The 16,174-nt window shown below is 41.1% G+C and overlaps 1 protein-coding gene across 1 annotated transcript in view; it reads left to right on the top strand.

Annotated features, from left to right (window-relative positions):
• LOC110540770 (large ribosomal subunit protein eL32-like) overlaps positions 1–15,661 on the top strand; it is a 50,840-nt gene extending 35,179 nt beyond the window's left edge. Inside the window, exon 2 of the mRNA XM_060375212.1 lies at positions 15,142–15,661. Coding sequence (XP_060231195.1) covers positions 15,142–15,598 — 457 coding nt within the window. The 3' untranslated portion in view covers positions 15,599–15,661. The remainder of the gene's footprint in view (positions 1–15,141) is intronic.
• Positions 15,662–16,174: the final 513 nt, after the last annotated feature.

The raw sequence follows: 16,174 nt of genomic DNA, 5'->3' as shown, positions 1-16,174 counted from the left end.
TGTGATCTACCATATAAACAAACTGAAAGAAAAAAAAAAAACACATGATAATCTCCTTAGATGCCAAAAAAGCATTTGACAAACTCCAACACCCATTTATATTTAAAGTCTTGGAGAGATCAGACATACAAGGCACATACTAAACATAGTAAAGGCGATATACAGCAAGCCTATAGCCAACATCAAACTAAACAAAGAGAAACTTAAAGCAATCCCACTGAAATCAGGGACAAGGCAAGGCTGCCCACTCTCTCCATATCTCTTCAACATAGTTCTGGAAGTCCTTGCTAAAACAATAAAACAATTGAAGGAGATCAAGGGGATACAAATCGGAAAGGAAGAAGTCAAAGTATCACTATTTGCAGATGTTATGATGGTATACCTGATGACCCCAAAAATTCTACCAGGGAACTCCTACAGCTGATAAAAACCTTCAGCAAAGTGGCTGGATACAAAATTAACTCAAAAAAATCAGTAGCCCTCCTGTATACAAAAGACACAAGGGCTGAGAAAGAAATTAGGGAAACAACACCCTTCACAATAGCCACAAATGACATAAGGTACCTTGGGTGACTCCAACCAAGCAAGTCAAAGACTTGTATGAAAAAATTTCAAGTCTCTGAAGAAAGAATTAGAAGATTTCAAAAGGTGGAAAGATCTCCCATGCTCATGGCTTGGCAGGATTAACAGTAAAAATGGCCATCTTACCAAAAGCAATCTACAGATTCAATGCAATTCCCATCAAATTACCAACACAATTCTTTACAGAACTTGAAAGAAAAATTCTCAACTTCATATGGAATAACAAGAAACCCAGAATTGCTAAAACAATCCTGTACAATAACAGATCTTCAGGAGGTATCTCCATCCTTGATCTTAAGCTGTACTATAGAGCAACAATAATAAAAACTGCATGGTATTGGCATAGAAACAGAACGGTGGATCAATGGAATTGAATAGAAGACACAGAAATAAACCCACACACCTACAGATACTTGAATTTTTACAAAGAAGCCAAAACCATACAATGGAAAAAAGACAGCATCTTCAACAAATGATGCTGGTCTACCTGGATGTCTACATGTAGAAAAATTGCAAATAGATACATATTTATCACCCTGCACAAAACTAAAGTCCAAGAGGATCAAAGATCTCAACATAAAACCAGACACATTAAATCGGTTAGAAGAAAAAGTGGGGAAGAGTCTTGAACTCATTGGCACAGGAGACAACTTTCTGAAGAGAACAACAACAGCACAGGCTCTAAGATCAACAATCAATAAATGGGACCTCATGAAACTGAAAATCTTCTGTAAAGCAAAGGACATTGTCATCAAAACAAAACGACTGCCTACATATTGGGAAAGGATATTCACCAACCCTGTATCTGACAGACGGCTAATATCCAGTATATATAAAGAACTCAAGAACTTAAACACCAACAAATCAAGTAATCCAATTAAAAAAATGCGGGACTAAACAGAGAATTCTCAATAAAGGAATATTGAATGGCAGAGAAACACTTAAAGAAATACTCAACATCCTTAGTCATCAGGGAAATGCAAGTCAAAACAACCCTGAGATTTCACCTTACACCCATCAGAATGGCTAAGATGAATAACTCAAGTGACAACACATGTTGGAGAGTATGTGGAGAAAGGGGAACCCTCCTCCACTGCTGGTGGGAATGTAAACTTATACAACCACTTTGGAAATCAATCTGGCACTTTCTCAGACCATTAGGAATAGCGCCTTTTCAAGATCCAGCTATACCACTGCTAGGCATATATCCAAAAGACGCTCAAGTATACAACAAGGACATCTGCTCAACCATGTTTGTAGCAGCTTTATTTGTAAAAATAAATTTTTAAAAATGTTGGCATGGATGAGGATACCCAAGGGCCCCAATTATTGTTCAGAGCTTCCTTTTATGGGGTTCCAGAGAAGGAAGAGTTGGGTGTGTTGGTGTAATGTTCTTGTGGAATGTATACAATTTACCCTTGTTCATTCAAATGCTCTAGTTCTCTACCCCACTATCTGGTTTCAATCCGGACATTGTATTGTGATGTTTATTCTAAGCATCACCTGTCTCATGTTTGTGTAAGCATGCCACAATTTGTTGTCTGTAGTGTCAATAAAACAATCAGCCAATGCCGAGCAATGGAGAGGACATCCTGGTCTGGAGGAGAGGAGAAGGAAGCGAGTGGGAGGAGTCGTAGAGCAGAGATTGGCAGGAGAAGCCTTGGAACCATGAGGAGAGATGAACTGGACCTAAGATAGGACTAAAAGCAAGTATAATATGGCAAATCTGAATGGGAGGAAACTATGCAGGCTTGGAGGTTTAGGATGGAGTAAGTATTGCCCAGCATTGTGCTCTAGGGTAATTAAATCCTAGTCTCTGTGTGGTGTTGTGGGTATACAGCTGGTTTAGGAATAACCATTGTTTAACTAAAAAATAAATTAATAAAAAATATTAATAATCAACAGCATGGCTACTAAAGGACATAGTTTGGGTGACTCTCTATTTTGATTGCTAGATAAGGTTATATAATACTTTTTCTACTGTGTCTTTCCCTTCCAATAGTAAATCTTAGTTTAATCATATGCATGCTCAATTAAACATAGATAGATGGTTATAAATAGAAGATTCTCCTTAAAATGCTACTAGAGGATTCGGTCTTACCTTACATGCACACAAAACCAGTTCAGGCTGGATTGACCCTCCCCTTCTTTACACCTCAATATGCTTAGAATATAGTTGAATAGAAACTGTCCAAATTTGATTGTTATCAGAGTAGAAAACTTATAGCATTTTTGAGAAACAGGAGTGCATGTTGTCTAAAGTTCTAGATATATTGTTTGGAGAAGGATGTGTGTGTATTCTGTATGCAGGGGTGCAGGGGGAGGAACTAAGGACGCCAAAGGCAATTTGACAAGTGAAGGTGAGTGTATAACTCAAAACCAAATGGAGGTCCCAGGGTACTATGCTTGCCTCCTTCAGTTTGTTTTAAAACTAAGTACTGTCCCACCATACAACTCAGGAGTCATGATCTTTGATATTTATCCAAATGAATTGAAGAAGTATGTCCACACAAAAACTGTACATGCATGTTTAGATCAGTGCTTTTTTCCTTGTTGTTGTTTTAGATTGAGAATCATGTACAGCCCAGGCTGTCTTGAGCTTTTTTTGTAAGTAAAAATGCCCATATATCCGGATCCTTTGGTTTTCACCTCCAAAGTGGTGGCATTAAAAGCCTATACCACTGTACTCACTGTATGTAACTTTGTAAGGTAGTATTTTTCATAACTTCCAAAACTTTGGACACAACCAAGATGCCCTTTAGTTGGTAAATGAATAAATAAAATCCAGACAATGAACTACTTTTAGCACTAAAATTAAATATGCTACCAAACCATAGAAAAACAGCAAAGACTTGAAATTAATGGTATTACCTGTAAGACAGCAGCCTGAAAGGACTACATACTATATTATTCCAACTGTGTGACATTGTGGAAGAGGATAAATGAATATGATAGTAAAAGGTCAGTTATTCTCAGGGAGGCAGAAGCAAGCGCATCTCTGTGAGTTCGAGGCCAACCTGGTCTACAAAGCAAGTCTAAAACTGCCAAGGCTACACAGAGAAACCCTGTTTCAGAGAAAACAAAACAAAAAGTTCAATTAGTCCAGGATTAGTTGGTCAGGGGAACAAATAGGAAGAGCATAGATTTTTAAAACAATGAAACTATTTTGTATAACAGTAATAATGGTGGATACATGCATTTCTATATTTTTCCCCAAACATAGGATACTTGTCAAGAATGAACCCTCACTTGGAAATAGCAACAGCCTCTAGCAGGGAGGATGACTCAGGGCTTGTCAAAGTATCACTGTGTCCTCAATCAATCATGCCTCAAACACAATTAACACCTCGTATTATAGACTCTGTGAAGACTTGTAAAGTTTACATGCAAGACAAAGGAGAGCCAAGCCAAAGGAGAGCCAAGCCTTTTACTATATTCATGTTTATAAAGATACAAGTCACTTCTAGATTTACATATTTTAAGATGTACAGAAAAAATAAGAGTCAACTTAATGCCAGCTCCCCGTGACCCCTGTCCACCATCCAAAAGAGTACTACACTGATGTGGAAGGATCCAAAAGAGTACTACACTGATTATGAAAGGATCTTCACCGAACCTATATCTAACAGAGGGCTAATATATAGAATATATAAAGAACTTAAGAAGTTAAAAACAACAAACCAAGTAACCCAATTGAAAAATGGGGTACAGAGATATACAGAGAATTCTCATTAGAGGAATATCAAATGACAGAGAAACAGTTAAAAAAAATGCTCAGTGTCCTTAGTCATCAGGGAGATGCAAATCAAAACAATCCTGAGATTTCAGAGTTAACAGAAATGGCTAAGATAAAAAACTCAAGTGAGAACACATGCTGGTGAGGATGTGGAAAAAGCTGAACCCTCCTCCATTGCTAGTGGGAATGTAAACTTGTACAACCACTTTGGAAAACAATCTGGTGCTTTCTCAAGATCCAGCTATATGACTCCTAGGCATATATCTAAAATACGGTCAACTATACAACAAGGACATTTGCTCAACCATGTTCATAGCAGCTTTATTTGTAATAACCAGAAGCTAGAAACAACCTAGATGTCCTTCAAAGTCAATATGGATACAGAAATTGTGGTACATTTACACAATGGAATACTACTCAGCTATTAAAAACAAGGAAATCACAAAATGTGAAGCAAATGGTGGGAACTAGAAAAGATCATCCTGAGTGAGGTATCACAGAAGGAGAAATACACATGTGGTATATACTCACTCATAAGGAGATATTAGCCATATAATATAGGATAAACATACCAAAATCTATACTCCTAAAGCGATAAACAACAAGGAAGACCTTAGGGAAGATGCTCAATCCTCATTCAGAAGGACAAATGCAATAGACATTGGAAGCAGAAGACAGGGAACAGTACAGGAGACTATCACAGAGTGCCTCTGAAAGGCTCCATTGATCAAAGTAACGAAGCAGAGGCTGAGACTCATGGCCAAACTTTGGGCAGAGTGCAGGAAATCTTAGGAAAGAAGGAGGAGATAGAAAGACCTGGAAGGGACAGGAGTTCCAAGAGGAGACTAACAGAGCCATAAAAACTGATCCCTGGGGTCCCTGAAGAGACTGATAACCCAACTAAGGACAATGCATGGAGAGGACCTCAATCCCAGGCTCACATGTAGCCCATAGACTCAGTCTCCAAGTGGGTCCCTGGTAAGGGGAGCAGGGACTTTCTCTGGCATGAACTTAGTGGCAGGCTCTCAGATCACCTCTCCCTGGGTGGTGCAGCCTTACCAGGCCACAGAGGAATACAATGCAACCAGTCCTGATGAGACCTGATAGGCTAGGGTCAGATTAAAGGGGATGAGGTCCTCCCCTATTAGTGGACTAGGGTAGGGGCATAGGCGGAGAAGAGGATGGGAGGGGGCCACATCTGGGATACAAATTGAATAAATTGAAATTAATAATAATAATAATAATAATAATAATAATAATAATAATAATGAAAAATAAAAAATAACCTGTTAGAAGCCTGAACAAAAATGTATGCCAACGTTGAAAAAAAATACTAGGCACTTGGGAAATCAAATATGCATTTTGGTTATCTGCAATGTCAAAGAAACTATTGTAAGAAGGAAAAAGATATCTTTCAGAAAATGGAACTATAGTTTCTAATTGGTAGGACTGGAGATTAGAACAACGTGGCTGCTGAGATGCTAAGCAGAAATTACACCGTCTCAGAAAGAATGATGTCTTACTTCTTTGCTAGAGACTCTAATTCTCCTCTCTGAAACAGATCTGAGAAAATACCAATTAGAGAACAGCAGGATTAAAGAGATGAAAAGAGGATTTGATGTGTGGCCAGAGGTTGGGCCGTGAGGGTTTTGGGTTGCTGGTGGCTTAAATGAAAGGGCTGCAAGAAAGCTTTGAGTTTGAAAAGTGACTGATAAAAAAAGTTTTATCTTCCATTCTCTTACAGCCTACTCTTTCTCCTATGTGTTTCATTCTCCTCTTGGCTTTTCCTAAATCAGCTTGGTTTTTCCTCTCTACCTTGAATGTTCTTTCTGCTTCCTGACCTTATTTTTGTTGTTTCCAAATTATGATGCCTAGAGTCAGAAGGCGCTGGGGGTACTTTTCGAACAGGAAATTTCTCACTAATTTCTGCACCAGAGTAGCTGGGACAGGGAGCAGGTGAAGGGCAAATACTTTGCCCCTTTCACTGATGCTGGACAGAACCATCGACTAGGCCTGGTATAGAAAGGTTTAGCTGTGGGAGGCTGCCACCTGGTGGTCAGAAATGGGAGGTGCAGAAGAGTTCATTAGGACCTCCTATTTTTATTATTTGCTGACCATCTAAAGCAAGCTATTTGCTTAAAGGAATTATCTCATTTAAATGTCACAACAATGCAGGCTCTTATCCATAATTTCAGCACTCAGGGGCCTGAGACAGGAGGATTGCTGGGATTTCAAGGGAAACTGAGGTTAGAGAATGAGACAGGCTGGAGATGTAGCTCAGCTGGTAGAATTATTGCTACCAGGCATAAAGCCCTGGGTTCAGTACCTGGCACTTCAGAAAACAGTTGTGGTGATGCACACCTGTAATACCAGCACTTGGAAAGCAGAGGCAGGATTAGGAGTTCAAAGCCATTCTTGTCTACATAGGGAATTCAAGACTAAACTGAGCTATATAAGACCATGCCACAGAAAACCAAAACATGAAAAGAAAAAGAAAAAAAAAAAAAGCAAAAAACCCAATAAAAGTAAAGTAATAGCAACCGTAATGTGGCATGGTGGCTCAAGCCTGTAATGCCAATACTTAAGAGACAGAACTAGAAGAACTGCCTTGAGATCCAGGCTAGCCTGGACTACAGAGAACCCCAAAACATTTTCTTTCAGTGGGTATCACTATCACAACTTGACACATGACTGACTTGTATTAGATTGTTAAGGAAATTTAAGATCTGAGAATGTAGCTCAATTTCTAGAATGCTTTAGTGTGCATAAAGCCCCAGGTTTGAGCCCCAACATCATATAAGCCTGTAAACCTGACATTTGAGGGGCTGAAGAGGAAGAAGAATCAATGCAAGTTCAAGACCAGCCTATGCTAACATAGACAGTTTCAGGACAGTCTGAGCTACAGAGTGAAGTTTTGTCACCAAACCAATTGATTATTTAATTAGCACACTTGGGTGTATGTTAAAAACCCAGCATGAAAGCAGAAAGTCATGTCACCTAATGGTGTTTCATTGCTGTAGCTTTAGGCCATCCCGCCTGGTGGGTTCTCAAGATGGATTTTTACAGATCAAATACTGCAGTCAAGGCCAGTGAGATGGCTTGATGTGTGTGTGTGTGTGTGTGTGTGTGTGTGTGTGTGACATGTGGGCTTCATGAGCCTGGTTATCTGCCCTTCAGCTCTAGACCCCACAAGGTGATGGAAAAGAGAGAACTGACATCACAAAGTTGTTTTCAGACCTTTGCAGGCACATCTGACACACATGCCCAGCCCTAATCATGCACATAAAGACACAACAATAATCATTAATTAAAAACCAACTGGGCCTGGTGGTGCATGCCTTTAATCACAGAACATAGGAGGCAGAGGAAGATGAATCTCAATGAGTTGGAGGGCAGCCTCATTTATATAGTGAATTCCATATGTGTGTGTGTGCCCAGTATCCTGACTAGGAACACTGTGAGATTGGTGGCATGCTCAGTGACAAGCTGGCCAGTATGTTGTTTGACAGTTTCAATGATGAGCAGATGATGGACAGTGTGAAACTCATAGAAGCAATGCACTAAGTATTATTGGTGTAGCAGAAGCAGTGATGAAGTAGGAGAATGTCAGCTTCACCTCTGATATGGTTCTTTGATAAATAAATAAATAAATAAATAAATAAATAAATAAATAAATGAGAATCTTCCACTGGAGGGAGGTGCAGGAGAAATAGTGCCTTTTATTTACGGCTACAAAGTGGCACGGAGGCCAGGCATGGTGGTGGTGCACACCTGTAATCTGAGCACTTGAGGAGGCAGCCTGGTTTACAGTGCGAGTCCAGGACAGCCAAGGCTACACAGAGAAACCCTCTATTGAAAAACAGAATAAAACCAAAAAAAGGGAGGGGGAAGAAAGTGGCACAGAGTATATGAAGATGAAGGTATGAAAGAAGAAGCATAAAAGGACTGGAGAGCCACAGATAAGGACATTACAACCATCCTGAAGATACCTGATAAGCTGGGGCCAGACGGAAGGAGAGGAGGACACCCCCTCTCAGTGGACTTGGAAGGGGGCAGGGAGGAGATAAGGGAGGGAGGGGAGGAATGGGAGGGAAAAAGGGAGTGGGCTACAGCTGGGATACAAGTGAATGTATAAAATTATTTAAAAAATAAAAATAAAAGGACTGGAAAAAGATGGGAAATGAGGGTTGGGGTCACAGAGGAAGCATGAAGTATACAAAGATAAAGTGATGGCAGAACCATGTCCAGTCAAATGAGATATCTTAAAATAAGAGTGGTTATTAATGTTCATCAGTGCTGATGCCCTTGGCTACCATATGGGATAGACATTTGGACTCATCATTTTGACTCATCAGGGAGGAGTCTGGATCCATCAAAGTAGAAGTCATGGGTGCACAGACAAAATCCAAGTCATTACTGTGATTACTGAAAATGATAGAAACTGGAAAGTGAGGAGTCCCTCTAAAAAGCTGAAAGGTAAAAGCTTTTACATCCTACAATGGAGGATGTTTGCCATTAGTAAGCTACATTTTGAACCTTGAAATTTTAAAGTTATGTGTGTGCATGCCAGAGTGGAACCCATGGCTTCATACATTTTAGGAAAACATTTGACCAGTTCACCCCCACCCTTTACAAGGATTTCTTTTGGGTTTTAGCACCCCTGTTCCTCACCTTTCCCTTTCTTTTCTTTTCCTTTCTTCCTTCCTTCCTGCCTGCCTTCCTACCTTCCTTCCACACCCTCTCTCTTTGAATTTGAGCCTCATGTGTCACAGACTGGCCTTGAACTCCCTATGTAGCCAAGGACGACCTTGAACTTCAGAACCTTCTACCTCCACTTTTGCACTGCTGAGGTAACAGGCAGGTGTTAGCACATGTCCAGGTATGTGGTTGGAGGGGTCCATCCCAGGGCTTAGTACCGGTGAGTCAAACACTCTGCCAACTGAATGAGGTACATCCTTAGCCCTGCTGAGCATGTCTTTGGATGACAACGTTCTTGGAAGTTTGTTGGTGTTTTCTTTAACATATGTCTCTCTCATTTTCCTTCCAGTAAACAAGTGTGTGTGTGTGTGTGTGTGTGTGTGTGTGTGTTTGCTAAGAACAGAACCCAGAGTCTTACACATGCTGGGCAAGTGTTTTGCTTAATTTTGCTTGTTTGGTTAGTTGGTTAACTTTATAGGAGTGATCTGGGAAGAGGGAACCTCAGTTGAGAAATGGCTCCATTGATCTGCAGGCAAGTCTTGGGGGGGGGGGGGGGCATTTTCATGAATAATGATTGCTGTGGGCCTGGATCGTGTAAGAAGACAAACTAAAGAAGCCATTCGGAGTAGGCTAGTAAGCAACATTTCTCCATGATCTCTGGTGTTGTTCCTGCTTCCAAGTTCCTGCCTTGAGTTCCTTCCCTGACTTCTCTTAATGATGGTCTTTAAATGGCAAGATTAAATAAGCCCTTTACTCCCCAAGTTACTTTTGGTCATGGTGTTCGTCACAATAGAAAGCGAAAGCAAACTGAGACAGCAAATGTCTAACTACTGAACCACATCCACACCCTCTCAGACAGCTCTTTTTAAAAGTTTAAATAAGACTTCTTTTTTTTTTATGAGTGTTTTGCCTGTATGTATGTATGTGCACCACTAGTATGCCTTTTGCCCTCAGAGGTCAGAAGAAGGCAACAGATCCTCTGGAACTGGAGTAACAGCTGGTTGTGAGCCATCGTGTGTGTGCTGGAAACTGAACCCAGGTCCTCTGCAAGAGTAAGAAGTGTTCTAACCACTGAGAAATCTTTCTAGCACTTTAGACATCTCTTTTAATCCTTATAAATTCCATTAAGTCCTGTGCTCTTTGGAACTATAGTCTTTCTCCCTTTCCCTCTCTTTCTCATTGGCTTCTGATGCTTCCCATTTGACATTTTTCATGACTGCAATAAAGGAAACAAAGCACTTGAAAGCCCCTAGTGATTTTGAGGTAGATAAGAGTGAACCAGCCGGGCACCGAGGTGCATACCTGTAATCTCAGCACTCAAGGATGCAGAAGCAGGTGCATCTCTGTGAGTTTGAGGCCAGCCTGGTCTACAATGTGAGTTCAGGATAGGCAAGGCTATACAGAGAAACCCAGTCTCAAAACAAAAACAAACAAGCAAACAAACAAAATAACAACAACAACAAAGAATGAACCTGAAGCAGCTTGTGTCAGTTGGCCTTGTTCTTTTCCTGTAGGATGAAATATGCAATTGTTGGCTGAAAGTGAAGGACTAATTCTTTCCTATAAGGATGTTGTGCTCACCAAATGAGATAGTATATATGAATACTATGTGGCTGAATAAGGCAGAATTGTGACAAAGCATCCCATGTCTTTTTGGAACACACCTGTAATCCCAGCACTTAAGAGGCTGACACAGGGAGATGGAGAAGTTGAGGGTTTCCTGAGCCATATATCAATATTCTGTTACAAACACCAAGATCAGACCTAGTGGAGAAGTCAGAGTCCTGGTTGGGCATGGCTGTAGTCGAGGTAACTCACAAAGGTTGGGCACACTCCATAACTGAGGATGTGATGTGGGTGGAATAGGTGTGGTGGACTCAGGCATAAGCCAGGGATAAGGGAACAGATAGAAGTGGAAAGCTGAAAAAGCAGAAGCCTATGAGCTACAAAAACTCATGTAAAACATTTGAGTTCCATTACACAGATTAAATGGCCAATTTTAAGAGAAGCACGACTTTGGGCAAACTATTTCCCAGCCTGGTTGCTTTAGTCCCAAAGGTTCCTTCCTGGAGAGGTCTTTGATGGTGATCCATTATGATCCACTACAGAGTCTAGAAAATCTAACTTTGTACAGAGTCTGGGCAGTATGATCAAATAAAAAGGAAGACAGGAAAGATAGAAATGAGGACAGTTGATGAGGAAGAAGGAAAATTGGATGAGGGAATTTAGCACAGTAGAAGGCCTACTTTTGACTGTGCATAGAGGCATATGCCTGAAAAATGGGCACTTGGAAGGTAGAAATAGGGGGCCCAGGCCTAGTGAATTTTATGCCAACTTGACTTATATGAGGCCCTATCTCTCCGCCCCTCCTGGGACTGGAGAAATGGCTCAGCAGTTAAGAGAACTTGTGGCTCTTGCAGAGGACTAAGTTTTGATCCCCATCACTCATGTAGTAGCTCATACCATCTGTAATTTCAGCTCCATGGGATCTTATGTCCTTTTCTGACCTCCATGGGCATGCATGTAGCATACTACATATATGCAGGCAAAGTACTCTTATAGATAAAATAAAGTAAATCCTTTTTAAAAGGGAATATATTTTGTGTGTGAGTATATGTGTGTTTGTGTGTTTGTGTGTTAATATGTTATGAAGTAAAAGAAGGGATAGAGTTTTGTAGGCTAGCCTATGACTAAGTAAGAAAGGAGGAAGCTAGGTTTGATGATATAAACTTTTAACCCCAACTACTCAAAAGACAGAGACAGGAGGATTGCAAGTTCAAGGTCAGACTTGGCAACTTAGTGAGAGCTTGTCTCAAAATAAAAAGCAGAAAGAAGTCCTGGAATAAAGCTCTGTATTAGAGATCTTCTCTTAATTCAGTACTAGGGGTTGGAGGAGGGAATAAGAGATTAAATATGATAAAAACACATTATTTGGATAAATGAAAGCTTCACAATAAAACATATTATTTGGTACAATTAATTTATGCCAATATAAATGTAGGAGAAATATAATATATAGGCATGGCAAGATGGTTCAGGAGAGAAAAACTTTAAAAACTAATAAAAACAAACAGAAAAGATGTCTTAGTGCATAGAAGCACTTGCTGCTAAGTCTAACTATCTGAATTCAATCCCTTGGACCCATCTGGTGGAAGGATAGGACCAACTCCTGCATGTTGTTCTCTGCCCTGTGTGTGCTTTCTGATGAATGCCTACACACATATACACACAATAAATAAAACACAGTAAAGCTAAAATATATCTCTGTGTGGATAGATAGATAGGGATCTAGAACCGAAGTATGGAAAAGCTGGAAGTTTAGGTCTAAATGTGAATGCTATAAATCTGTAAAAGAAATACTTTTAATTACTTTTTAAAAAATTACTTTTAATTAATTCTCCTACAGGGAAAAACCTGCAGGAAAGCTAGAACACTAGACTGAAAAATAAAATGATGGGAGAGCAAAGTATTCATTGCTCTGAGGCCATGGCACATACCCCAAAGACAAAGCTTGAGAGTGGATTTGGAGTCAGTATTCTGAAGCTCGAAATACAAGAAGACACATATACCATGGTGGATTGCTGTATCCACCCTATGGCTCTATGGTCAGGAGTAAGACAAGGACTCCATCTGACCCAATGCAGGAACATGAGGAGATAGCCTCCCACTCAGAGATCCATGTATGCTAAACAGATCATTAACGCAACCTTAGTCCTCCATGTATGCTGTCCTCTGGGGTAGTCACTGTGTTCTCCAAAGCTCCCTTGTTCACACAACTTTTGTGGCCTGGGTGTGCCCACATGCTCCCACCATGCAAGAATAACCTCTCTCTTACAGTGTGGGAAAATGATGATCCTGGGTACCCCACCTTACTTCCTTATGGACAGGAATGCTTGTAACTCTCCCCCAGTTTCCCAGACAGGACTACACAAACTGGGCTCCTTCTCACCCTGTTGTGTGTTGGAAGACCCAAAGGGGAGTGGGTAGCTGTGACCTGCATAGGCAGTTCCTGAGCTCCCACCAACAGGCAGGAAAGAACACATAGGCCAGCACACTGCTGTGCAAAAGCTGAGAGAGAAGGGAAGAGGCAAGAGGGGCTGTGAAACCAGGACTCCTCCGGCGAGTTGCAGGCATCAAGGACCCCGTCTACTAAATCCAAAAGGGAAAAGGTGGTGTGTGCTGAATTGTCTTAGATGCATGGGTGAAGACTTAGCCATTATGAGAGGCCTGGAGGGCCCTGGAGTCCTGCTCTTAGGGAGGGTAATTTGGCATGATTGAGGGAACCAGGATGCCTGGAGGCTAGAAGGAGCCACAGTTCACTGCAGCTCAAATGTTATTAATAGCCTTCCAAAGCCAGGTCAAGTGGTGGCTTCTGAATGCCCAGAGCAGCCAGGCTTCTTTCTCTCTGCATGAAGGGGCCCAGCACCCTTCTGGGCAGTGGTGGGGAAGTTCATCAACATAGGGAGACACAGGCCAACTTTACCAGCTCTCCTGGGCCTGGAGAAGTGCCCAACAGATGGGAGCTAGGCTTTGCATTTCAAACATCAGGACAAGCCAGGCATGGTGACACAGGGGGTAGGATCAGGAGTTTCAGGCCAGCCTGGGCTACATAATGAGACCTTATTTAAAAAATCCAACAAAAAACAGATCAGGATAGTTTGTGAATAGAGGGACATTTGGTCCCCCTCTAGGTGACACTGGAAAGCCTGACAGTGTCAGAACAGAAGAAGCTCAGGAGGAACAGCCCAGCAGTGTGTGGCTTTGGGAGCATTCTTTTGTGTCCCATTTAGTCCTTGAGGTGGCTTTTCTTTCTGTTTTGTTTTTCCAGACAAGGTTACTCTGTGTAGCTGGACTCTCTTTGTAGACCAGGCTGGCCTTGAACTCACAGAGATCTGCCTGCTTCTGCCTCCCCCACCTTCAAGTGTTGGGATTGCAGGTGGGGCACCACTGTGCCTGGCCCTCATCTGGGGAGACAAACACCACAGGGGTTTTGTTTCAGCTCTGACTTTTGTATACTAATTGGTACATTCACAAAGGCCAGAGGCTGTACTGATGACATTCTGTGAGGTTCTCCGCTAGGGTCTGTGTGCATCCCAGAAGTGTTTGGGAACATTTTTATCTTGGCATAATTCCATACTACTGACTGAATTAGCCATGGGCATGTGGTCACACTTGCAGCCAGTGCCATGTGTATTGAGAGGGGAATGATCATATACTGCTTTTGTTGAAGCCTGTTTACTTAGTGGGGGCACAAGCAGTATTTATGGGAAGGTATTTGTATGTCCAGCTAAGGGTTGGCCAAAAACTCTGGTCAGTTTAGGAAATCATTTATCTGGGTGTGTTTGTAGTCTGTTTAGGAAATCATTTATCTGGGTGTGTTTGTCGGTCACAACACTGGAAGTGATGTAGCATGATGTCATCCCTATGTCTCCTGAGAAATGCAACTTTTTTTTCCCCCTAGACTGTGGTCTCCTTGGGACTCTTTTTTTTTTTTTAAAGAACTTTTTATTTTGTTTTGTTTTGTTGAACAATGGAGAGAATAGGGTCAGACATCCTGGTCTGGAAGGGAGGAGAAGGAAGTGAGTGGGCAAGTATAATAGGTGAACTCTGGTAGGAAACTATGCAGGCTTGGAGGTTTAAGATGGAGAGACTATTGCTCAGCATTGTGCTCTAGGTTAATTAAATAAATCCTAGTCTCTGTGTGGTGATTTGGTTATATAGCTGGTTTAGGAATAACCACTGTTTAACTAAAAGATAAATCAATAGTAAATATTAATAATCAGCAACACATGGCTAATATTAGTTCATTTGACCTAATTACACCTTAGAAAATAATTAACTGAGGCCTTCTTGCACGCTGAGAAAATTGTAAGCATATATCTGTAAGCAGATATATGATTGTTTCTTAATTTACAGGCAGAATGATACCTGACCATTTTTAAATGTAAAGATTCTGGGTAGCTCCTGCTTTAAAGGAATATGATAATGTGCACTATGACAAATGAACTTGATTTTTCTAACATGGTACAAATTATCTGGATTTTTTTTCCCCCTGAAATGAAGTGTAGTTCCTGTGTGTCTTAGTTTGGTAACACCAAATAAACTTGCTTTTAAAATTTAAACAGGCTTCCTCGGCGCTACCTACGAGGTGGCTGCCATCTGTTTGGAGGCAACATGGCAGCCCTCCGGCCCCTGGTGAAGCCCAAGATCGCCAAAAAGAGGACCAAGAAGTTCATCAGGCACCAGTCAGACCGATATGTCAAAATCAAGCGAAACTGGCGGAAACCCAGAGGTATCGACAACAGGGTTCGGAGAAGATTCAAGGGCCAGATCCTGATGCCCAACATTGGTTATGGGAGCAACAAGAAAACTAAGCACATGCTGCCCAGCGGCTTCCAGAAGTTTCTGGTCCACAATGTCAAAGAGCTGGAGGTGCTGCTGATGTGCAACAAGTCTTACTGTGCTGAGATTGCTCACAATGTGTCCTCCAAGAACCGGAAAGCCATCGTAGAAAGAGCAGCACAGCTGGCCATCAGAGTGACCAATCCCAACGCCAGGCTGCGCAGTGAAGAGAATGAGTAGATGGCTTGTGTCCGTGTTTTATTTGTGTTTAAAATAAAACCACAAAAACTGCCATCTTGATAATTCTGCCTTTTTGGAAAAAAAAGAAAATTTAAACAGACTTTTAAATTAACATACACACACACACACATATATACACACACACAGATATACATATAAATGAAGTAGCTTTTATTGAACAGCTTGTCTTCCACTTTAAGTGTTTCGAACTATCATGATGTCAACATTTTTCAAAAGTGGGAAGAGTTCAAAGACAAAAGAATAACAGGGAGGAAGAAGGGAGGGAAGAAAGGAGGAGCCAACAAGTTGGTTCATAAGGTAAAGGTGCTTGCCATCAAGGTTGAAGGCCTAGGTTTAATACCTGGGATCCACATGGTGGAAAAAGACTCTTGTAGTTTGTCTTCTTACCTCTACATGTAAACAGTGGCACTTTTATAATTCTCCCAAATAAATAAATAAATGTTTTCTTTTTAAAGAAAACATTGGGTTGGTAATACAGCTTAGTTACTATATTGTCTGGATTGCATGAAGCTCTAGATTTGATCACAATACTGAATAAATCAGGCCTAGTGGCTC

The sequence above is a fragment of the Meriones unguiculatus genome, chromosome X (genome assembly GCF_030254825.1).
Source record: "Meriones unguiculatus strain TT.TT164.6M chromosome X, Bangor_MerUng_6.1, whole genome shotgun sequence".
NCBI classification, from domain to species: domain Eukaryota; kingdom Metazoa; phylum Chordata; class Mammalia; order Rodentia; family Muridae; genus Meriones; species Meriones unguiculatus.
This window is presented reverse-complemented; position numbering and strand designations above follow the sequence as displayed.